This window comes from Phyllopteryx taeniolatus, chromosome 3, assembly GCF_024500385.1.
Source record: "Phyllopteryx taeniolatus isolate TA_2022b chromosome 3, UOR_Ptae_1.2, whole genome shotgun sequence".
Classification (NCBI taxonomy): Eukaryota; Metazoa; Chordata; class Actinopteri; order Syngnathiformes; family Syngnathidae; genus Phyllopteryx; species Phyllopteryx taeniolatus.
Genome location: NC_084504.1, coordinates 25,650,704 through 25,676,890, shown reverse-complemented (window position 1 = coordinate 25,676,890; position 26,187 = coordinate 25,650,704). Strand labels below are relative to the sequence as shown.

At 39.5% G+C, this 26,187-nt stretch overlaps 1 protein-coding gene across 6 annotated transcripts in view; it reads left to right on the top strand.

Annotated features, from left to right (window-relative positions):
* grid2 (glutamate receptor, ionotropic, delta 2) overlaps positions 1-26,187 on the top strand; it is a 456,195-nt gene that overhangs the window by 221,635 nt on the left and 208,373 nt on the right. For all 6 annotated transcript variants that reach the window (XR_009787777.1, XR_009787779.1, XR_009787778.1 and 3 more), the window contains exon 3: positions 22,343-22,630. Coding sequence is in view for 3 of the 6 variants with exons in the window: in XM_061767886.1 (XP_061623870.1) it covers positions 22,343-22,630 (288 nt within the window). In the remaining 3 variants the exon portion in view is untranslated. The remainder of the gene's footprint in view (positions 1-22,342; positions 22,631-26,187) is intronic.

Here is a 26,187-nt window from a genome sequence, read left to right as displayed (position 1 = left end):
AATATGTAGTTGAAAAAAAACATTCCATCTTTTCATCTGAATTTATATTTTAAAAAAATAGTGTATATTTTATATTAATTCACTTACCGGTAATTTTTCGTATGCTTATTTTACAATAAAGCTCTTTTTTAAAGATACTTGGATAAGCAAGAGAGCATCATCATTGTTTGACTTCTTCCAATATGTGCATAATCACTATATTGCAATCGTTATTGTAGACAAAATATCATGATACAAATTGTGTATCTTGTAAATCTGTGATTCCTACCACTGATGAGGTATCACATGATGTCACATACACTCCCCTCTAAAAGTATTGGAAATTATTAGGCCAAATCCATGCTGTTGTTTGTCCTAAGTTTCAGATTTGTGGTTTGCCTGTGAAGACTAACTTTATGCTAGTTAAAGGTGTAACTGACATGAAAAGCAAAGCGCTGTATATAGGTAAAAAAAAAGCAACTGTGATGCTGATGGAAAAGCAGTCAGAGCCATTATCCAATCAAACAAACAAACACAAATAAACAAATAAAGCATTTGGAATACCCTAAAAAAAAAGAACATTTGGTGTACAGTGGTACGTTGACTTCCGAGTGCCACTTACAAGTTCTTTGAGTTATCAGTCACGCTTGGACATTTATTGCTTTATTTTTGCTTTGTGTTGTGAGCCAAAATTTGAGTTATGGCGCCCATATCTGTTTATTGAACACGACAAAAATACCAAACCACACAAATACAAAAAAAAAAAAAACACTTGCAAAGAGCTGCTCTAGGCCACAACTCATGCCCAGACGTTCACACACAGGCTATCCCAACCAACTAAGCCAACACAACTCCAGCCCTGACATCGCTCATAAGGCCACACCCCTTAAAGGTGACACGAATACTACAGTTCATGCAGTAATGACTTTTTTTAAAACCATTTTAATTCTGTATTCACTATTCTCTTTTACTATGTTTATATTGTTTTACAAAACAGTGATATTTTTCTCTTTTAAACATGGCATTAATTCCAATGGGAAAAATTCATTTGAGATACAAGTTCATTTAATTACGAGTTTGGTCACAGAACCTATGAAATCCGTAAGTCTAGATACAGCTGCACGAAGTAATGTTGATCAAGTACAACCCCAATTCCAATGAAGTTGGGACGTTGTGTTAAACATAATCGAATACACTACAAAGACAAGATATTTAATGTTCAAACTGATAAACTTTATTGTTTTTAGCAAATAATCATTAACTTAGAATTTTATGGCTGCAACATGTTCCAAAAAAGCTGGGACAGGGTCATGTTTACCACTGTGTTACTTTTACTCGTATTTATGTTAAGAAGAAATGGTACTTTTACTCTGTTAAACGAATCTACATGCCGCTCGCTGCACTCATTTATCAATAATTGCATGCGCAATTTATTTTTACACTTTCGTTTTCGACTTCCGCATTGGGCGCCGTTGCTCCAATCCACCGTGATTACCACAGTGATGTTTGACTGAAATTCACCAAGAAAGTCACATATCCGCACACAAGGTCTTTTATTGGGCGTCGCGGGCCAATCGCAGTGAGTTGTGACAGCCGCACAACTCGTGTTTAGATTACAGACTACAAAAAACAATAGCTTTAACATGCAGCGTCGTTTCGTCACTGCCGATTGGTTATTTCAGCCCACTTCTAACTTGAGAAAACACCTTGCGGTAAGTTGCATATGATATTGCTGTTGTTTTGGCTGTGCATATGGCAACATTAGCCCTATTTTATGGTCACAAGTAACTGTTAAACATGCATTTTCTGGGGTATGTTCTGTTCTCTCTTTCTCTCTCTCTCGCTCTCTCTCACACACACTTTATCAATATGCCAGCAAACAGCTTTTTCATTCAATCATTTTAGTGGATGAAGCAAATAACTTTTCTGTAAAGCCCTTTGCATGCATTGTTGTTTTTTTTCCCTTAAAAATCGAAATGGTGGCAAGTGTGTGTGGAATGCCAGTTTAAACCTGATCTGTTACTTCTAAGTAGCCACATGCCAGTTATAAGCGGGAGTGCATCCTTGTGCAACCAGATTTATTTGTATTTATTTCAAACTTTATTTAACCTGGTAAAAGACTGGTTAAAACAGAATGATGACCTGGCCAAGAAGGCAGCAAGTTAAACGTCTCGTCCTAGTCAATCACATGCAAATTTATTTCAGCTGTTTATTTTCACCTCCCGTCTCAAAAAGATACAAAAATAATGCAGTTGAGTTGTACACATTATAGGTCCAGGACCAGTTTTAAAATGATTTATCTTGGTCAAAATTGTTTTACAACACAAAAACCTGGCATTTGGACAGGGGTGTGTATACTTTTTATATTCACTGCAGCCTTGTTCCTGTTTTTGTAATCTGCCTGGTGAGCCTACAGTATTGTGTTGTTTACGTAGAAACACATTTCTTGGAGCTGAATTTACATTACATTACATACATACATATACATTCATATTTTTTATTTTTATTTTATTTGCCGTTCATGCTGTGATTTCAAAAAATAAATAAATCCTTATGTACTTGTGTAGTTTTTTTTCTTCCACTGATTACTTACTTACTCTTACTCAAGTAATTATGTGGAGGATGACTTTTTACTTTTACTTGAGTCATATTATTCTCTCTTATTCTTCTAACAGTAACAGTACTCTTACTTGAGTACATTATTTGGCTACTCTACCCACCTCTGAAAATATCATGCATTGATGTTCTATGTGGAGGGTGGCTGTGACTCACAAGTGGTTTGCTTGTTAAGCACAGAGTTGGATGCGTAACTTCTATATTTACTGTAAGATGTCAGCACAACGCCGAATCGGCCCCCAAAAAGTCTTTGCTCGGCCGCCTTTGATAAAACCTACACAACACCAAATGATTACGCAAGGGACATTTTGTTTAAACTCCACACAGCTCGTCGCGAAGCCCAGACAAAGCCACACAAACGCTGTACACTGTACATAATGTACATTTGTCAACACTCATGCTGAATCCACTAATGTATTTTGCACGCTTTAAGTACTCCGCTCGGTGCTTAGCATCTGCCCACGCCTCCCTTTTGTTGTTCGTGCTGTGCTTTAACAATGAGACATGAAATGTCTCTTGGATTCGGGCTTTTGCTCCGCCACAAAAACAACACTCGCAGAACAATTTTATTTTGAGACGTCATTGTCTGCACACCGTTAGATACAAACAAACACCAAAGTGATGCCAGATTATTATTTTTTTTTATTGGCAATGATATTGTGCGCAATACATAAATACACACCAACACACGCGTCATGGGGCTATTACTAATGCTGTACCCAGAAATAATCTTATACAGAGCTCCTGAAAAATGCCATATCAGACCATTAACAAAAGCTATTTATCTGCCTTTTACAAACAACTCGGTCAAGTGGGATATTTACACAACTGTGTGCTATCTCACAGTGAGTGATACAGCATCTTGCAATCAGACAATTAAATCTGTAATGACGTCATCGCCAGCATCTTGTGCAATGTATAAAATGCTTGTTGCACAGTGACAATTGCTTTCAACACAACAGGGCGGCCGGGTCGTCGTGCCTCATTCCCAGCTTTGCAAAATTGTTTAGATACAGACATAATATTGAACGGTCGTCTATTACGCAGCCACATGGAAAAAAAGCCGAACATTTTTGGCTCTTAGAGGCAGTAAATTACTTTGTCTACTTTATCCTTCCTTCCATGTCACTACCAAGCCACATGGCGAAAAACACGGCAAAATGAGGACTTTTCCAAGCAATGGAATAAAGGTGCTTCAGACTATCTACAGAGGTGGAAAATAGTCGGTTCAACATCATCACCCAATACCGTGTCGCTGCCATTTGCACAGAACACCAACACAAAATAAAGATCAAAAAAATACTTTTACAGTGAATAAAAGGAGCTTCTGACACAAATTCCGAAGGTAGACTATTGCCAGGTTGACTTAGTCCCCGTATTTGGTATCAGTCAGTGCTGTTTAAATAGAACCGCCACATACTGTAGGTGGAACAATATCGACAGGCAGTGTAAAAGGGGCTTCTGATAATTCCTCAAAAGGCAGAAAGAAATTGCGGGACATATCCCCCCCCATCCATACTACTTACATGGAAGGTGAAAGAAAAAATGACGAGAAAATGGCGACTTTTACAGGCAGTAAATAAAAGGCGCTTCTGAAGGCCGAAATAGTCGGGTCGACTTCATCCCTTATTCTATACCGCTGATGTCTACACAAAACAGATGCACAAATAAAAGGAAAATAAACTCTGGCTTTTACAGGCAGTGTTTACAAGGACTTTCTGAATTTACCTCAAAAGGTGGACAATAGCCGCCTTGACCTTGTCTACTCTGTTTCAGTGCTGTTTACAAAACAAACTTATGGGGAAAATGCAGGAAAGGGCCAGTTTTTACCGGCGGTGTAAAAAAGGAGCTTCTGTTACTACCTCTGAAAGCGGAAAATTGCTTGCCCTATTCTGTCTCGGTGCAGTTCATACAGAAAAGCCAAATTTAAAAAAGGCATTATGGGTTTTACAGGCAGTGTGAGGGCTGACATTACCTCCAAAGCCAGAACTTTAAGGAATTGACTTTGTCCCACTATTCTATGCTAATACTGTTTACTATACAGAACAGCCACATGGTTAAAAAAAGAAAGAGGACAAAATGTAGGTTTTTACCAGCAGTGGAAAAAAGGCCACAGGGAGCAGAATGGGCAGCAGGCTTTGACAGTCAACTCAAAGCAAATAAGCAAACAATCACCGTGATTGAATGATGTATAATTTAAGCCAAAACCAACAACAGCGACGATGCAATTGGGTGATTATCAAACTACAGAGAGGGACCCAAAACAGCACAAAGCTTGTGCTTATGTGTGTATAAATGTTGTCATGCTGTGTGATTGGCTGTAAACATTTGCTCATTCCGTTACAAGTGACAGCAGCGGGGCCTCACTGAGTACTTTGAACAGATTCTGCTGTCACATTTGGGCTTGAAACATATCAGTCCCCTTGCTCCTCTCTTCTTCTTAGCAAGGGGTCCGCCATCTGTCAAATCGCTGCGCACCGTGGACTTGTCGTACACAACGAACAAAAACACACGCGGTGGCAATACACAATATTATTTTTCTTGCCGCAGAGCCCATTCATTCTTGTTAGAAGAACATAAAACCACAAGCGGGCCGATGCCAGAGGAGTGTGGATGATGACTGGAGAAGTGATGGCACAGGTCTGGCTGCAGTGCCCTGGTAGATTTATCTCACTTTTGTTTTTTTTCTGGGGCGACGACTGTGTAGCCAGTGAATGTATTGTGTTTATCCTTGTGTTAATTGTTTGTGAGTTGCAATTAATGAGCTTGCCACCATAGTGCACTGAGGAGAACCACCAATGAAAATCTCAAAACTAGCCTTGTTTCAACCAAGCCATTTTGGGGGGTTTCAATTGGGGATGCGTGTTTCCATATTTTGCCATTTTCCTTTTCATCGTTTTGTATTTGTTGAGGATAAGCGGTTCGGAAAATGAATGATGGATGATTCAGTTTCAAAATAGTCCATCAATGAAATTTAGTCTATCTACCCATTTTCTATTTCTTTTGTCCTCATTAAGGTCACGGTTGAGCTGGATCGTCTCGCAGGTGTCTTGAGGCGAAAGGCGCAGCACAGCCTGGAATGGTCTCCAACCAGTTGTAGTATATCCTCTTCCAATGGATTGAATTGGGAATAAAACAAAAAGCAATATAAAGGATTGAATTTGAATTGAGTAAAATGGTATAAAAGATAACATAGATCCATTTTTATTCTACCAAGAACAGAGTACTGCAGGTATGTCGGAGGTACTGTCTGGTTTTGCTCTTTTGGGTGCAGAATTATTCATGCGCTAAGTTTTCCAGCCTTGGGAACCTCACTCCATTCACTTTGCACCAGTCTGTCTTGTAGGTTCACACAGTAATGCAATATTTACAGTGTTTTTGCTGGGGGGGGGGTTGGTTTAAACTTTGCCTGTTCTCTTCTTGTCTACTTTTGAATCCCATGGCAGCCTGTTTAGGCAGCATAGATCTTAGAACTGGGTTCCATCCACATGCTCTGTCCTGTTCAGGGTGCATATCCCATATAGCTCAAGGTGGACTACTACACCCTTGACTGGTGGTCAGGCAATCACAGGCCGATTAATAATGGATAGGTTAGTGGGAAATGATCGTGAGATCACAACACTGATCCACTCCATTCACAGAGCCTGTGTTGTTGGTATTATTGTAATATTTACAGTCAACATTGTCTTTTTTAGTGTGAAACTGTACCTTGCTCTCTTTTGATCAACTTTTGCAGCACAGAGCTTAATCTGGCCATGATACATTTTCACTATACTGTTCTGGGTACCTATCCCAGTTTACTCAAGGTGGACTCCACGCCAGCTAGCTCATGAATGGCGAAATTTTGTGCCAGCTGCAACAAAGTGAACAAACAGTATGTTACCAATGGTGCAAAATTCTACATCCATCCATTTTCTATCGCATTTCATCATTACGGTTGCGGTTGAGCTGGAACCTATCCCAGCTGACCTTCAGTGAGAGGCTGGGTACACCCCAAACTGGTCAGCATCCAACCACATGGCACATATAGACAAACAGCTATTCACACTCACATTCACAGTTTAGCTCTTCCAATACTTTTGGAGGAGACTTTTTTGTTTGTGTGGCCATATGCACCCTTTATTACAGTACAATATTATTGTCTTGTACTTATTTTTGTGGCTTAAAACGCCTAGTATAGTACAAAGTTATTGTAAATAAAAACAAGTTTTGCATTTTATCCAAACTTACCATGCCGGTGTGCTTGATGGTGACATTGTTGACGTACTCATAGGCGAGTCAAGGCGGGTCGCTTCCATGAGCCGCTAGGAATTAGTCCATCCATCCATCCATTTTCTGAGCTGCTTCTCCTCACTGGGGTCGTGGGCGTGCTGGAACCTATCCCAGCCATCATCGGGTAGGAGGCGGGGTACACCCTGAACTGGTTGCCAGCCAATCGCAGGGCACATACAAACAAACAACAATTTACACTCACATTCACACCTACGGGCAATTTAGAGTTGTCAATTAACCTACCATGCATGTTTTTGGGGTGTGGGAGGAGTGCCTGGAGAAAACCCACGCAGACACGGGGAGAACATGCAAACTCCACACAGGCGGGGCCGGGGATTGAACCCGGGTCCTCAGAACTGTGAGGCTGACGCTCTAACCAGTCGTCCACCGTGCCGCCCTACTTGTTCTTTAATAATGTATTTCATATTTTTCGCACCCGAGTGTTTACTTTTAACACTGCGGCTTTAAAAGTAATTTATGGCTGTTGTAAAACCACTCATCTACTCACAGACCTCATTTCACTGTAAAATAATTTCCTCACTTTTACTATACCGATGTATAATACGCACTATTGAATTTTGAAGATTTTTTGGGGGGGGTGGAAAAAATGTGCATTATACACGAGAAATTCTGGTAATCCCGTCCATTCCGACCTAATGCATCCACCTCCATGGAATCGTGGACACAACACGTGATGATGTGCAGCTGCGCAGGCGAGCCGTGCTCATGACTTGCGTGCAGCATGTCGTCTAGACTCGGGCCAGTTGAGGCAATATGCTTTTCTGACATGAATGTCATACCAACACTGTTGCAAAAGTGTCTCAAATATAATTTTAGTGCATCAGGGAAGGCCTAGTTATCGTTTTCCTTTTTCTTTTCTTCTTCTATCTCTTTATCTCTCTCTGTATGCAACGCCACAAGTCTTTAATCTCTTCTTCTTTTTTTTTTCCCCACCTCATCTTTGCTGTCTGTCTCACTTCTCAACCCCAACCCCCCCTTCTTTGTCTCTTTGCATCCTAGTGTACATTTATCTTTTGAGCTCACCTTTTGATGTGTCAGGCTTCATTATTCTCTTTTTCGCTTCCCTCCGCCCTTCAGTCTCGCTCATACACGTTCGGCTGGCTCTTAACTTTGTGTTCTGTCTCGTAAAATAAATGCGGATTTAACCCTTTGCCGGGTGCACAAGCACTGCACTGCCCTCTTATTTGCTCTAGGAGCCTTGTTTCCTCAAATGACCTCGATGAGTGAAGGCTCATGGCCAAATGGAAAAAGTGTACATACGGTGGTGTGCAATATTTGGCTGCAACTGCACTTTGACCTTCTGTTGTGGAGATTTATCACTAGGAGTGCAAATATAGCTATTCCCAGTGCGAATGGCATGACTTCTTTGGATAATGTTTATAGAGGGAGACGAAAAGTAATAATAATTGATAGGGAGTGGGAATGTTGACCCGGTCAGCGCGGGGGAACGACAGCAAAGAGCTCAGCAGCAGTGGTCCAACACGAGACTTGGGTTGGCCAGGATATGATGCTGGATTCTTGCCTGGAGGAAAGAGGCTACACATCACTGTGTTGTGTGCCAACACCAGCATTCGTAATTTGATACAGGCAGCCAAGGGCAGCTGGATGCATATATTAACATCCTCTTTGCATGTGTGCGCACACGCAAGTGACTCATCTCACCGCTTACGACCGTTAGAAAACAATTTCATTCTTTTTCAATGAACAGCAGCAACATGTATCAACTGGGGTTGGGAATGGCAGAGTTATGAACGTTATCATCAAGGAAGGGCATAGTAATCTATCGTTAAGATGCAAAATGGATTATTGATTAAACTCAATTTAAACCAATTTAGGCAAAATGGAGCTCAAGATTTGGCGGTCACCAACGGAAGCAATTATGCAATGTTGATTTGATCTCATTTAGTTTGCTGTCGAAAGATTAAAATATTTTCCCAACATTACCAGTAGTGCCATATATTGTAGAGAGTGTATAAAGACCCGTGGAGGCCACAAACTACAACTAATTTGTCTTGAGGAAAATCACAGAAGTTAGATTAGTGAGTGGTGATCACCCAAGGTACTTACGCTGCTAACTGACAGGACTTTAACTCCTGTTAATTTATGTTAATTGAAATCGGGTGCAGATAAAATCTGACTCCGGTTGTGGCGAGTGATTTAAATTCGATCTGCATGTAGTGACCTGATTGATCAATAATATATAGTTGACAGGTAAATTCCCAGTATGTTGCATGCTAGTGGAAATGGTGAAGTTGGTTGGTGAGGTGGTGGTCATTTGGCAACTGTGAAACCTATAACATGTTTTTTTTTGGCCCTGTTGAGAGTTAAGTCGCCATCGCTGGCCTTGCGATGCTACTTTAATTTTTGGGGGCGAATCACCCGAAACCTTGGTCCATTTGTGTCACCTCAGAAGGCAAGAAACCATTGTGGCAACGGTAATAGTCGTGTATCATCTTGAAATCCCGTAGCCTTTCCAATATTCATCCATTCATTACCGACAGCTCTTCCTTTACCTTTCGTGAAAGCTAATTTGCACTTGTATGCAGCTCTTTCATCAGGCCTTTCTGCCCGCTTTATTTCCCCATTGCTCATCATCTTCATATTCCTTTTATTCCCATTTTGAGGTAGGTACACTTTCACCTCATCAGACCTGAACAAGTTGTGTGTCTTTCACCCATTTATTGTAATTTTCTTTGAACTGTCCTTTTTGGCCCGCCGCACACAGACCAACACGGCCAAAACAATGTTTAGGTAAGTTGTCAATTAAGACATTGTACCCGACCTATTGGTAGATTGTCTCATTTACTCACTTGTCTGTCCCTCAAACTTACTTCCTATTTATATTCTTGCGACCAATAAGATAAGATAAACAAAGTCCTGGTGGTTTGTTGTGACAAATTTTGATGAGCTTGGATTTTTAAACCCATCAGCGATTCGTATCAGAAAAAAAACTAAGGCGCGACAGCATTATGTGACAGTCATGCATTAGAGCAACATCTTGGATCTTTCTTTTGCCCAACCAGAACACAACAAATGTTCCACATGAATAATATCCAGTTCTCCTTTATTGGGTCAATCAAGCAAATGACTCTCCATCACCATTGCATGTTACTCATTGCCGAGGACTGATTAATGTGAAGAACTTCTACATCTCCAAAGTGATTGCCTAACTCTTATTCATCATATTCATTTACATAGCTAAATCCATGCACCACCCAAAGCACATTTTTCTCTGGTCATACTCAATAGGTGTCTCTCTGGTAGAGACATTGAGAAACGGGGAAAAAAACAAACAAACACACAAACGGCAGTGTGTGATCAAAAAGCCAGTGGGAAAATTTGAATGCATCCTATGCATGCTGTCAAAACAGAGACATGTCAGAGCAATTAGCGGCAAACAACACCAAATCTTTGTCCTAAATATGATTAAAGGGTCTGCAAATGGGCCATTACCTGTGCTGTCAAGTAGGATATCAGAAAAATACGAAGGGAGACATCGATGGACACAGAAATACATTACATTTTGTTTGTGTTGGCCAATGATTGCTTGCCTTAGGGCTGTAAACGGAGGAGCTGTCGATTTATTTCTACAGGACATGTTCATCGAGTTGACTTAACACCGGATAGAGCGAGACACTCAGAGATAATGTCACGTCTCTTTGGATGAACCAAAGCAGTTGGAGGATTGCTAGCTATAAAACAACAGCTTTGCACACAGATATCACGAAAATAAGTCCGATGTGACAGATGAAATACAATTGTTTGCAACAAAACAAGGTGGGGCTGTCCCCTCTTTAAGCCATACAACTTCTTATGGCGGAAAATCGCTCGGTCGACTTCATCTCCCCCACTCCGTCCGGGTTGGTGCCTTTTATACATTTTACACATAGATTTAGATGGAACAGGGGAAGCAGAACATACCGCAAAGGGCAGATGTTATCGTATTAAACCGTGAAACAAAGTGAAGAAGCAAGACTGAGCAAACAAGTACAAAGGAGGCTTGTTTTCATTCAATTCAATGCTCAAAATGGAATGCAAAAGAGAGGGCGTTAGTGAGTGGTAAGAGGGCTTTCATCTGGTAAGTGTGATAACGGAGAGCGTGCCAACTTGATAAATATAGTGGAAGGGGGTCGTGAATTGAGGGGCGGTGAAGAAGAATTGTCCTGTAGAGTAGACAAACAAAACATATGGAGGGCACAAAAACTAGCTAAACGTAGACAAGAAGTGAGATTGTTTTTGGGATGCGCACAGTATTTGATTGGTTGATTTAAGAATGAAGAATGAATTTTATTTGGGATTAGGGAAAACTTGGCGAAGCATCAGCTGGATGGGTTTTCCAGGCCGTTGCCAGGAACAGTTGAACCTGTGCAAGGTACTGGCAATTGTCATTTGTTAAGCCCCATCATCCATCCATTTTCGATAGTACTCGTCCTCATTAGGGTCACAGGTAACTGAAGTTTATCCCAGCTGACTTTTGGCAATAGGGGGTGTCAGGCCCACCCCGGACCAGTCCTCAGAAAATTGCAGGCAGGACACATACTGTATGCTGTAGATAAACAACTACTGTATTAAAACTTACATTAACACCTATGGACAATTCTCTATATTCAATAAACCGAACATGCATGTTTTTGGAACAGCTTAATGTCCGTTATGTTCATTGTAATATTTGAATGTTGTAAAAACAAGTCTTTTAGTCGTGTCACCAGAGAACAATAAACGTAACATAATGACACAAAAATCGGTTGATCGTGTGGAATTTATTGTTGAGTAATCATGTTTTGAAACAAAATAGGCTAAATGGAATGCAAGTAACCACACAAATGCATTCGTGTTCTACTAATGGGAGGGCATTACTTTTGGTGCTTATGTACTACAAAATTTGCATTTTAATGAATCATTGTGAATTTGATTGTGTGTAATGATTGTCTTGAGGCAAAACGGAGTGATTGAGCATCAACTAGTTTGCTGTCTAAGTGTCACCTCCATCCAAATCCTGACTTCTCCAGGCACCATTGTTGTAATACTTCACTAGTGTGAAAACAGGAGCTCAGAACAGCCAATGAGAAATCTTCCCATCCAATTATCAATTAATCAGTTGCTAACATTGAGCCAAATGCCCATCCCAAGTTACAACTCCGACATGTTCAGAAATGGGCCAGGAGTGATCCGCGCTCACAGTGGCAACTTTCGATGGAAGCAAATTCATCCAACCACATTCAAGTGTACATCGCCTCGGGGAATATGCATCAACGCACACGTACAGCATGTTTTCCAACCTGGCAGCGGTCTGAGTCAGCGCCCCAGCGCCACTCACAGCCTCACAGCCTCACAGCTGAAGTCGATGTGGAACAATGCTTGAAAAGAATATGCAGACACAAGTAGGTCGTCTATAGAAGCGCATGCATACAAAGTGTGCGGATTGTTGAGAGGAGGGTGGCGAGAAGTGGCCTGGACGCAGGTCTGTACTTTATGAGGCTGGCCATGCCACGGGGGTTACGTTCCCTGGTGGTAACTGTTATTGTCTTCTCCCAAATGTTCCATCTTTTGGCTTTTGAGTGGCTATAATGAACTCAGGATTTCCTCAGGGATCAATAAAGCACTTACCTACCTACCTACCTACCAAATGGCCTGAAAGTAATATGTTCTCGTGCTTCAACATGGCCCTGACAGTGTGCTAACACATTTTAATATGTTTCTGTTTAGGATTACTGCCACAATAGATTGAGCTTTTTTTGTGCGCTGAACAAATTTTGCCATGTTCAAATTTGATGTGTTTATTAACACATTAGTAGCATAAGATCTGAAAAAGGACCAAGAATGTTATCTTCAAATGTTTTTCTCTTAGATTCAATATACTGGAATTTATATTTCAACTAGATTTAAGATGACCGTATGTTTGGAACCTGATTGTTTGATTGTGCAATTTTTATAGTTCATCTTCCGTATCGTGTATTCATCTCTTTTCCAAAATGAGGTAAAAGCCAAATTTAAAAATAGTCACTACTGCTGTGCCATTCATAGCGTACTGACTACTAATATTTCTTGACCATGTTCAGAAATTAGCCAAATTTTACTTTATCTGTAACTGTAAAAATTTGTAGGTTTGGGTAAATGTCTTTTTTTCTCAGAATAGTAAACATTCATTTAGTGTTTTGGGAAAAGAGCTCTTCTTTTACATACACTGTTTTATCAATTGAAAGATACATTGATGGCATACATTGTAGTCATCCACAACTTTTTTTTTTTTTTTGCAATTTTTCAAATTTTGGATTGCTGTGTAAATGATAAAATGAGGCATCTCCTACCTCATTTACAGTAGTATTACTATATTTTACTGGAAACTACAGCTGTTGTAGTATACTAACATGGCGGACATGGTTTTCTTCAGTTATCAATTCCTTCTACCAGTCGCCGTACTGATCCACTGAGGCTGAGGGCTGATGCATCAGTGAGATAACATACGTGTCAAACTGCGTGTGTTGTGGCAGTAGAGTTGTGTGGCGAAACAGAACATCTTTCACACCGAGGAGCAGGTTGAAGTGTGTGCCGTTCATTTATTCTGACAGCGGTGCGCTTGAGAGCAGCATGTCCTCGTGCTTTGCTGCAGAAAACATTGAGAGCATGCATGAAAAAACCTGGTTTTGGATGTGGCTTAATGTTTGCTTACCTTGCCCATTTGCTTGTTTGTCCACATTTTCTGCATCCTCTGAGTTCACTCTGCTTAGAATGAGGCACTCGATACCAAAAATATGTCAAGAGAAAATATTTTTTTCAACAAACAAACAAATTGGCGGTTCAGCAACCAGCATCTGGCAGCAAAGACAAAAAACCCATTACTATGACAATAATGAAAAATGTTTTTTTTTGTTGGCAATATTTTTGATTGCAGGCTACTTTCTGCTTTTTTTGGGACAATTTTCTTTATTTTTGTAAAGAATATGAGGAAAACACAGAATTGTCTGTTTGGTTCATTTCTTGCAAGAACAAGGATACATTGTAGCTCGCTAATCCATACAGTTTAGTGCACTATACAAGGATTTATGACCAACATGGCAGCTGCAGTCCCATTTATACCAAACGGGAACCACCACAAAATAACATTTCATGTTCCATGGAGAAAAAAATCAAAGATCCTGGTAATAGACAGGACTACAGAGTACCATTTGCATTGATTTGGCCTGGCCAATTCGTAGACAAAAGACATTTGGGGTAAGCGCATCTTTATTCCTGTCTCGTTGTTGTTAGAGCACACTCTTCTGATTGCAGAAATTGCAGCTCGCTACAATGCGCTTGGACATGCAAACACTAATCATAGACTCGAGGCCTGTTTTTATATACTGCTGTTTTTAATCTGCAAAATAAAAAATAAAAAATGCACATATTAAACTTTATCATTGAAAAGGTTGTTGTATGTAGCAGTTTCTTACTATGTGTTTTTATTCAGTTAATTTGTTCTTATTTGTATTTTTAAATGTGTGCTGCTGTAACACCTACGATAAACATGTATCTCACGCGGGCATGCGGGAATACTCTCATCACAGCCAATCCCTGCCCTCATGCACACTCGCTATTCAAACACTTCTTAATTATATCGCAATATGTTTTTTTTTTTTCCCCCAGCACGGTTACATTACATTTTATTAATGAAAGGACCCCAGACAGGTGAACACGTAAAAAAATAAATAAATAACAAAATTAAAAAATTACAAAGGGGTCCCCTCTGCATGTCTCTGCCTCTGAGGATCATGAACTGATTAACTTATCATAAATGAGATGCCCTGTAATGTTTTAAGTTTGGAGGGATAAATGCATTTTCTCTTTTCGCCACCCTTACGCCATCTACTTCCTCATTCTTTTCAAGAGTGCACATGGTGTAAAAATCTGTATTTTATTTATTTTATGCTTTTTACGTCAAATCAAGTAAAGTTTATTTGTAAAGCCCTTAATCACAAATGTCTCAAAGGGCTCCACAGGCCCACACTGAAAAAAATAAACGCTGCATAACATAAATGTAATCTGTCATTTATTTTTTAAATATTTTAGCTTTGGTTCAATGAAAATGATTCATTTAGTCTATCTGGAAAATTTAACCTGAATTTTTTATTTCATGTCAACCATATTTGAATGTTGGGACAAACATTACCAGTGTTAGCCAAAACGTTAGCTCTTGTTAACTTACCTTAATTTAGTTAAAAACCACAGCAGTGAGGTGCTGTGCTCATAAAAAAGTTTTACACAAGGAACAGGCTTTTACCGTGGTTATTTAACAACCTTTTTTTAGTACATCTTTCTGGTTTGTCTGAGATAAATACATGCGTTTAAGCAGCAGCTTTTCCCCTCCCCAGTAGCCTAGCTTGCACTTTCCCGATAATCGCACTTGCCACCAAAATGCAACATTTATTAATTTTACTTACATTGTCAGCATTGCTCATATCGTCCAATTCCACAATGCATGCACATTCAATTAAAGAGAATCCTTTTGTCAAAATGAAATATTTCAGTTCGGTGACAAGCTGGAAATTTAAATTACAGTAAAGTAAAAAAAAAAAAAAAAAAAAAACATTTAAATCATAAACTAAAATGTTTCAACAATTTGAATTAAAAAAAAATAAAATGAGTGACAAATTTGTTATACTTCAGTGCACAGTTGACAAAGATCGGTGGCATCCCTCGATTGACCCCACCCCCCCAGTCCCCCCAAACATGGAGAACATAGATAATGTTAAACAGTCAAAATCATTACAAGGCGCCAGTGTGCAGTTGACAATTTCGTCTCACAAGATTCAATCCAATATGTAACAGTTGGAGGTCATGCATAATGCAAAAGCCTTAAAATAGAAACATAAAGGAAAACCACTGAGAAGGTGGCCGGTCGCGGCTTGCATATCTTGCAAAATTGGATCCATCAATTTATGCTCCGTTTTCATCATGAAACTATCATTCCTCTGCACAGATCAGCCTTAGATGTACATGATGCGTGCATGTGTGGGTTGGCAACGATGCTGGCGGCCATGTTTCGAGAGTGACAGGTGAAACATTCCAAAAGACTGAGATGACACAGATTTGTTGACTCCCACACACTACGAATCAGTTTACTGCTTCCGCTTCAGTCAATGTGCTCAAGAAAACAATAAAGTCAACGACATCCATCTGTGCAGCATTCAAACAGCTTTGAGTGATTCGTAATCAAAAATCTGCACGCACTGATTTCGCTGATGTAGCTTTTACAGTCACGAAACAAACGATTGCCCGCTTGCGTTATAACGTTGAGTAGTGCAATGAGCCGATTAAAAGCTACATACTGTGGAAAATTGACTTTAATTGTTTGTATACAAATAGTTGTCTCTGGATTGCCTGCTGACTCACCGAATGTGAAGTGAAACAACCAAGGTATTCTTTTGATCTATGCTATTTCTGAAAATGTGTCTGTGAGCAAGCGATTTTACGTAATTAATGTACCTCTACACCAAGTTTCTTTATCCATAAAATGAACAGCTAGGCAGGGTAAAGATCCACAGCCACTTTCAAGCGACTACACTATCTGCAGAAACACCCAGATCCCCAATGCGTGTGACACACTTGCTAGCATGTCAAAGTCATCAGGTAAGCAGAGCTGTATTGAGTTTTGTTGGATTTTACCACAATCATCCCAAAATTATTTCAGAACCATCTTACACTACCCTTAAAAATATATGGCCTACAGATGATTTGATTTTTTTTTTTTTTGGGGGGGGAGCCAGTGCTTTGCCACCATCTTAGAACATTATGGAAAGAGCACTAAAAATATGATTAGGTGAGTTTTTCAGCAAAGACCTCAATCTTGCTGATAGGTTGCAAAAAAAAAACAGCAATTTATAATTCTTGATTATTTGTCACAATACGTAAAGTATTGTGACAAATGCATGTCACATGTCATTAAAACACCTGAAAGTCGTTTTAAATTGTTAAAAATGTGCATAATGTCTACTTTATGGCATAAGCAAAGAACAACAAAGGAACCTTCATTCAGTCTTACCAGCATGCGATATAAAGACGCACGAGTACACTAAATGGCCAAATCACTTGCGGATTAGCACGGAAACCTTAATCGTGCTAAACTAATACGTCATGGACAAAGCGTCACGGCCGCGGTGTCAACCCGCATGGCTGGCATGCGGCTGGAGGCACATGGTCGCCTCATTCGGCTTAAATAATTTGCCTTTTCCCCTAATTAAATATGTGTTTAACCTGCTTTCATTAACAAAAACTTGCACAGTGACCAGTGAAATTTAAACCACTTTTCAGTCTACTCGTTAATCAGTTTTAATGTGCTCGCCTGAACTAACCCCCCATTAGATACTGCTAAGAGGAACAATCGCTCCACACAATCTATTGCCAATTAAATACAGAATGGCTTTTGTGAGCATATATTCTTAGCGGCCGCCTCCAAATGAGTTTTGCCACCGAAACTGCTGTAACAGATATAACTTATTTTATTTGCTCCACGTGTCCCGGGTCTTCAGTTAGATGAGGACAACACGTGGACGACGTAATTAAATAATCAAGAGTGAGTCGGCTCTGTTTATAATGAATGGAGAGCATGATTAGAGGATTGTTTTGTCTGTTTTTTCTCCTCCCCTCCCTGCCAGCTATATTAGAAACTACTTTGAGTCAAAATGGATGCCAGACACCTCACTATTCAGCAGAGTTTCCCCATATACAAAAGCAATCACGTATGTTACAGTAAAACCTTTTCAGCACTTTTTTCTTGGAGTGATTGTTTTCCAGAGCTTGTTATCTGCCGATACATATAATGTGTCATAAACAGGAGCAGTGGGGGGTCGGGGGGGGAGGGGGGGGGGGGGGGGGGCGGCACATTGTGGTTGTTTCCGACCACGACTTTCTTGTTTTGTTGTTTTACATTATTGTAAATATTATTGTAAATATTATGAGAATTTTTCGGTAACTGCTTTTCAATTGATATTTAAAAAATATATATAGTTGCCTTTTTATTACCATTCTTCAGTATTTCAATGAGTGACATTAAAACACTTAATATGCAAGCCAAATTATTTCCCTCAGCCAATACCCTAAAAGGTTAGTGTGCAAATAAGCAAGCAAGCAATAGTTTACTTTTATTATCAAATTATTTTTCTTTTCTTGTTATTGTGTAGTATTTATGTGAGTGTCATTAAAAAAAACCTAAAACGTAACAGCATACATTAGAGAAACCGTTTTTTATTACTTTTTTATTATTATTTATGAGGCAATAGAACCATGTAATTCAGGGTATTAATAATGCCAAAGTAGTAAGTAAATATAGTTTATTAAAATGATGATAATTGTTCAAATTCTTTCCATAATAATGGATTATATTTTTTCCAAATACTGTTTTTTTTTTGTGTGTATTTCATATTTAGTACTGTTAAAAACCTTAAAATGCAACTTTTTGTTACTGTAATTGAACTGGATAATTTGATTTTACATCTTATTCAACAATTTGTATATATCTCATATTTAATTATCTTGTTTATTTCTATTTGCATGTCACCACATATCCTTTTCTGGAAGCTTTTTTTTTTTTTTTTTTTTTAGCTTACTGTGACACATTTCTATTTGCAGACTGAACAGATTAGTCAGTTCAGTATTGTGCTGGCTGACAGGAACAATTTTAGACTTGTGCAGTACCAGTACACAGCGATTATGTGGGCTTGATTTTAAATGTACTTTTTTTACATTTCCCTGCTGAACTCGGTAATTTTTTTGTAAGATATAGGTGTAATAGCGTGCTGTTAAGCACACAACGATGGATATGGTGGAGGAGGAAGCAGAAGTGACAAGTGAAAGTGGAGCAGCGATATGGCGAAAGGAAAAGGGAAGTGGTTGCAGCCATGATTTTTCTATAACAGTATTAGGAAACAAGAAGTGTTGTCTTTGTAGAAAGAGGAGAGGTTGTACAGAGAAAACGCATAGAAAGCAGTGTACAAGGTCTTTTGATTTACACGGCAGCTGCTGTCCCAATTATACAAAACAGGTGATCACAATCATGCTTACAGTACACTTACAGGTACTTTGATGAAGGTGTGCCAAATAAACTTGGGATGTTTTAAGCAATTGTATGTTTGTGATCACGAGGCAGCTTCTGTTGTGTCACTATGGCGTACCGCTGAATCTTGGACCCCAAAAACAGACCGAAGATGTTTGACAATAAACACAGAATTAACTGAACTAAGGGAGCATGTAACACGTGAAATACAAATAATGGTTAATGCAATAAAAAAGCAACATGAGAAAAAGAGCACCATCTAACCCTGAACCTTTAACCCTCGCTCAGTCTATCAAGTCCATTTTCCGCTATCGCTAGGATTTTTTTTTTTTTTTTAATATGGGGGTTTCTATTAAAAAATAGCATTAAAACCACCATCAATCTCTCCTCTCGTGTGTCCTCTTCCATGATGAGTTTTGTGTTTTTTCTTCGTTTATGTTAAATCACATTTGATCAGCCAAGATTTTCAGGACTCGAGTCTAGACTGGTGGTAGAATGCAATCTTCACATGTGCGGTGTACTGTGTTGAGATTATCGGAGCGCGCCACACACAGTGCAACCAAAGCTGTTAAATGCCAGATTTTGTATCTACGTGTGTGGTTTTTGTAACAGATAAACAATCTTTTAAGATAAAAAAAATTAATCATTATGTGTGTACCGGGGCTAAGCCAAGGCACCAATGTCTTACATTCATTAATGACCTGGTCAAACGTAGACCTTGAGCACAAAAGTTGCATTACACTTTCCATCATCACAGTTAACATCAACGACTGGAAGTGTTTTTTTTTTCTTTTTTAAAATAAACTTGAGACAGGTTTTGATGTTTGATGTTGCTAATTAGCATTTGGGTTGGATTTGAAAAATCCTTATGTGCGTACCAGGCCTAAGTGGGATAGAGGTAACTGTGTAGGCTTGGTGAAGCAGCATGTGGCTACACAAGTATCTTACCAACACCAAGTTGTGACTGAGGAGTGAATGAATACTGCATGAAATTGGAAAGCGTCTTTGAGTGTTCAGAAAAGCACTATATAAGTGTAATCCATTATTATTATTATTATTATTGTCTGTCTGGAGCTGCCTGGTGATCACAAACAGACAATTGTGTACATTTACTTGGAAAAAGACGTCCATTTTAACTTTGGGTAATGAGCCAAATGCTGCCTGAGCAAGTCTTGTTGCACTTATGTATACAAAACATGATTTGTCTCGTGATCACAAACAAACAATTATCAACTGGTACTTGCAACAAGATGTGCAACAACAAAAAAAGATTATGTGCAAATAAACCTTGGGCCATGAGGCACATGCTGCTTCACCATGTCTTCAAACAAAGTACATGGTTATCTGATCACATGGAGCAGCTTGTTGTGGTAAATTTCCATTACTGAGGAAGATAGTTTGTGTTGCCACGAGGGTAAACACAAAATGTCTGGTGAGGAACGATGATAAACACGAGATGCTGGCGGAATGGAAAATGTTGCAGCAGAGACGAGATGTTTGAATTCAAATTACGGCGAGTGTACAATATTCACAACTGGTGGTGATAGGCAACCCAAATGTGTGCAACTCTAAAATAAATAAATAAAAAAGATGTCCGGGGCTTTGAGGGAAACTTTCCTGTGTGTCTGTTTCGGACAAGACTAGCGATAACACGGGAGTGGGCTGAGCAGGTGGAAGGCAGCGGTGGTTTTTTTTTGCGGAGGAGAGCCGACAAGTGGAACGGCACCGAAATAAGCGCAGATAATGCTCTCAATCCGAGGAAAGCACAAACACGCCGGAGACTCGGTGGGAAATAAAAAAAAAAAAATCATCAAAAATACCTGCCAAAGATCCCGTCCTTCTTTTTGGCAACAGACTTTATCTATCAAACTTCTAATGCAATTTTATCAAAGCATTAACGCTGTGTGTTTGCGCTCGAAAGTAGCTCAAGAGCGGATCAATAGCGACGACGTTGACGCAATGCTCCGGGCTCGTGTCTTGACTTCAATCTCATTCACTGGCTTCAATTGTGGTCATTTGGAGCAAAGAACGGTTTTCTTTTTAAGGCAAATGCATCAATCATTGCACCGAGGCTCTATTTTAGCGATAGTCAACGGGCTGAATAAGAATGGCTTGTTGACTTTTGTGTCTGCTGGTGTGTGTTATTCAATATAGCATTGGATAACACATATACAGTACATCTTCTACAACCATATTACCTGTCGACTATTGCCACCTTATGTTGATTTGCACTTTTTAACGTAATAGGATCTGTTCTCCTGCATGTGTGGTTGAAATGATCTACGTAGCCAAGCAGTCAATTGCAACATGTGCATAACAAGTATATCCAATTACAAGGATTAGTTGTTTATAAATAGGATTTCATGCTGGGGAGGTTAGGGTTTCAAGTTTATATTTCAAGTTAGGCTAGAAATTTGGCTGCAATGCATGGGTTTTAGGGGTTTACATTAGGGTTTCCAGCCTGGGTTAGGGTTTAAAATCAGCGCTTTGAAAGTATGTGTATAAAGACAGGGTTAGGTTTTTAATCCTGGGTTATAGTTTCAAAATTGGGTTTTGTTACGGTTTTAAATGAGGGTTTCAAGCCAGGGTCAGAGTTTCAAATGAGGGTTTCAAGGCTGGGTTGGGGCATTCAAGTGACAGTTCAAGCCTGGGATAAGGTTTCAGAATTGGACTTAGTTAGGGTTTTAACTTTTAAATGAGAGTTTCAAGTCAGAGTAAGCTTATGATTGGGTTCATACTAGGGTCAAGTTTCAAGATGGGTTTGGGTTTCAAATTCAGGTTTCAAAACAGCATGTTTTCATCCTGGGCTTCCAGGTTTCATGTCTGGGCACATGGTTTCAAACTACAGGCCTGTTAGGGTTTCAAATTAGGGTTCCAAGCAAGTGTGAGGGTTCCAAATTAGGGTTTGGGTGTTAGGGTTTCAGATTAAGGTTGTTCAAATCTTGAGCCAAGATTATTGTTTCAAGTAAGTTTCAAGCCTGGCAAGGGTTTTAAATTCGGATTTCAACCTTTATTTTTTACCTTTATTTAAACAGGTAGGTCCATTTAGAACCAGTTTTCACTTACAAAGATGGCCTCGCCAAGCGGCAGCATCAAAGGCCATTACATGAAAATGATCAAAACAAAACAATCTATCTAACATCATGTTATATAGAAAACGTCCTTGGTTAATATTTCAGATACAGTTTTTGTATTTCATGTCTGGGCTTCAAACTAGGGTACGGGTGTCAAAGCCTGTTTGGTTTGAGTTTGAAGTTAGGTTCAAGCCAATGTGAGGGTTTCAAATGAAGGATTCAAGCCTGTTTTAAGAGTTCCAAGTAGATTCGTTTTTCTAAGTAGTCTTTAAATAAACCCTGCCTTGACATTAATACTTGATAATAGTGAAAAGCATTTAACGGTTTATCTCCTCCTCTTCCCTCCCGGCAGCGTGCGAGCTGATGAACCGCGGCATCTTGGCCCTGGTCAGCTCCATCGGCTGCATGTCGGCAGGCAGCCTGCAGACGCTGGCCGACGCCATGCACATCCCGCACCTCTTCATTCAGCGCTCCACGGGGGGCACGCCCCGCTCCGACTGCCCGCCCACCAGCCGCAGCCCCGGAGCCGACGACTACACCCTGATGGTGCGCCCGCCCATCTATCTCAACGAGGTCATCATGCAAGTGGTGTCCGAGTATAGCTGGCAGAAGTTTGTCCTCTTCTACGACTCCGACTATGGTAAGAAGGATTTCAGTTCCTCTGTTTGTACACCTCCATAGTAAGGACGGGCATAGCAATCGATTGGACAATTGTTAATTGATTATTAATAATTCTGTTGATCGTTTGGAATCGATTAGTTTGTTAATGGTTGTAAATACAAGGTATTCTTGAATGCTTTAATGTACTGCCAGTCTGTAAATTAGAATAATATATATGTTATAAGTGTAAGTCAACGTTAATATTGTATCTTTTTCATTTTGTATTTTTTTTTCCAATGGCTGCTCAGGTTCCCCATAGCTGATAAAAAAGTGTTATATCACCATTCCTAAAAAAAAAAAAAGTTTGCAAAAAAAGAAAGCTCTTTAATAATTAAAAATTGAAATGAATTTCCCACAAAATATATTTTTAGCGAATGTTTTATTCATTTATTGACTTCATTTTTCCCGTAGTTGCTCAAAGGATTTTGTTACATGCCCGTCCCTACTACAGTATTTAAATATCAACCTCCTGCATATGTTAATATTTGAACACAAGGCTAACAGTAATAAAACCAAAAATAAGTTCAATTCCTTCATATGAGCGCCACAATCTAATGGCTTCTTCCTTGACCCATGTCCCACCTTTATTTTTTAAATATTCTTGTACAAATGTGGTTGTAAAACAAGAATAACATTAATCTAAGAAGTAATATGAATATTAAAAATATACATCGTTTTTAAAATATGCATTTCTGATTAAACTATTGACTTAATTGACAAAAATTGACATCTGGATAAAAAAAAGCAGCAAAAAAGGCCCTCCAAAGTTGACACTTTCATTTGGCAGATCTGCCAACTCGTTTTGGGGAAATCAGTTAATTAGTTTTTCCATGTTTCTGCCCACTAATGAACAAACACAGTCAATGAAATTCAGAACTGCGTGGCAGAGGTAACAAATGTCCTCATTAATGATCAGGCTTATTTCTTAGTACGAGATCCTGGATGTGCAGAGACGTTTTCAATCACTGATATGAGCAAAATGAGACAGACGCCGATATCTGTAGGTGGAATGGATGGAAGTCATCTCTGTGGGTGAATTTTGAATTAAATTTACATAAGGTAAATGGTGTGGTGTCTCAGCATGGAAGGACATTAGTGAGCTAATGGATATATGGCTAAATCAAGAACGCTGTCCTCCCTCAACGCATCTGCCAGGCAACTCATTTTACACTTCAGTCCGCACTTGGCGTCTCATTCTACCTCTCGTTGTCGATCTGTTCCCTGGCGTTCGCTCTCCGGTCAATTGCCTCCAACTTTAGTCAGGAAATGTTCTGGGTTCCTTTATATACAGTTATAAGTGCGGCTCTGCAGGGATATTGCTTCGCACTCTGACACAGTCGTGTCACCAAAGAAACGGGTGTGTTTACGCCTGACTCTTGGCCTCACAGTGGTAATTTTTCTCGAGTTCAATGTGATTCTGCAAAAGAGCGCTGTCAGTAATTTCCAATGTTAAAGGCTAACCAAAACCATTTTTACATGCTTAAACTAAAAGAACATATTTAGTGATACCTTGACTTGTTTTTCCTGTTAGCTTAATCGATGTTTTGCTTTGTGTTGCAACCCAAACTTTGAATTTAAAGAAAGAAAATTGCTCTAAAAATGCGTCTTACTCACCAATGTGGTGCAGGAGAGAGCCGGATGTGTATTTCAGTTGGTGGACGAGAGCAGTTTTTCCCAAACTTTATTGAGGCAAGGCAGTCATTTTCCATTAGAAATATTTTTATGCCGACCACCAAACATAAATGTCACAAAAAGTATGAAGACTTAAATAACACTGAGCTCATTTCTATTTACTTACACATTTACTCAGTGTTAAATTTGGAAGAAAGTGATGTGTGGTTTTATCTTCATTTGAAATGTCAAATGTTTTTTGTGGCTCCCGGTGTTTGTTGTCTGTGAGAAATGGGTATAAGTGGCAATTTAAGTCAATTTTGTGGCTGACCCTTGGTCTACCCCAAACTGTGACGTATGAATGTAGCTCACCACCATGATGCAGCCTCAATATTTGACAAGCTTGGAGCATTATTAGCCATGGTGGGTGGAATATTTACTGCTCGTCCACACGGTTACCTCTGTCAACACAGACTGACTGTTACTGTTCTATCTCCCCTTCATTTTCCTTCCATCTGCATTCTTGCACTTTGAGAATGGAGGTAATTTAGCTGTGAGTCATACAGGAGAGATGGTTGATGCATTGCTCCTAATGGGCCAAAGCTGAAAAATATGTTTCTCTTTCAAACACACCCTTAATGAGTGGTGTCAAAGCTCGCAGTTTGCTTTCTCTCGCCGGTGGGAAAACACCAGCTGCGACGACATTAATCAGTCGGTGGACGCCGCAGTCCGACGAGCCCAAGCCCCATAAAGAGACGCATGATAGTTTTCTGCCTTCGGTGATTCAGGGTTGAATTACTTCTCATGGCCATAATGAGCCTCCGTTGTGTTCACTATACTCGATAGAAAAACGAAGCGATGCGTGGTCATCATTGATCTCCAATGGGAACTCTGCTGGGAGATTGTTTTGAAAAGCATTCCGGCATCTCCAACTCAATCTCCGGCTGCATTAAAGCAGTTTATCGGTCTACTAAATATTTCAGAAGGAAGCATCTTCTAATGAGTGAGCTGCAGCAAGCAGTTTATATATTGGATTAATATTGAATAGTGACTAAAGCAACACTCGTGCCACAGATCAGTACAGCAACCCTCCCCATCGTTAAATCACCCACGTAAAGTAGATATTCATCATGAACTTTCCGGTTCGGGGTTGGCGAGTGTGGGAAGCGTTCTTCACATCTTCTGTAATACAGCTGCATCACAACAGGCTGAAAGTGGAAACCCTGAACAGCAACTCTCATATGCACTACATGATTTTGTCATGTACGATAAAACCAGAAGCTAAACTGAATAAGTTTGAGAGGGCACACGTCAGTTAACGTGAAAACCACTTGGCTCAGACAAATGATTTCAACAATTTTGGCTCTTGGCCACATTCAAGAGTGACAGCAACAAGGGCTTTACCCAGTCAGACAAACTGTTAACTTGTCCAACCCCAAAATTTGTCCTAAATCATTATGTTCTTAGGAAATACCCTCAAGAACACCCAGTCAAGAACTGAAGTTCTTAGTCAGTCATAATGGCATCAAGAGAATGCCCTTGGTCATAATCTTTTTTTTTTTTTATCAGTTTATTTTTGAAAGGGGACAATGCAATTTCATAAAACACATGAAGTACACATGGTTAAAAAAGCCAGAATGAGCCAGAAGGCTAGTTTTCATCTGTAGTCCCCTGGCCATGATGTAAAAAAAAAGTAAAATACATCTACAAGACAATATAATACAGGATACATAATCAAACTATACTATTAAGAGAAAATAAAACCATAATTTTTTTTATCATAACAAAAAGACAACATAACATACTTGTCTTTTAGTGTTGGCAGCTATAGGTGTTAACTAGCCACATTTTCAGTTGTTTTGTGAAGGCCTTGTATGTTGTAAGCAGTTTAACCTCCTCAGGTACTGAGTTCCACTCACCAGCGCT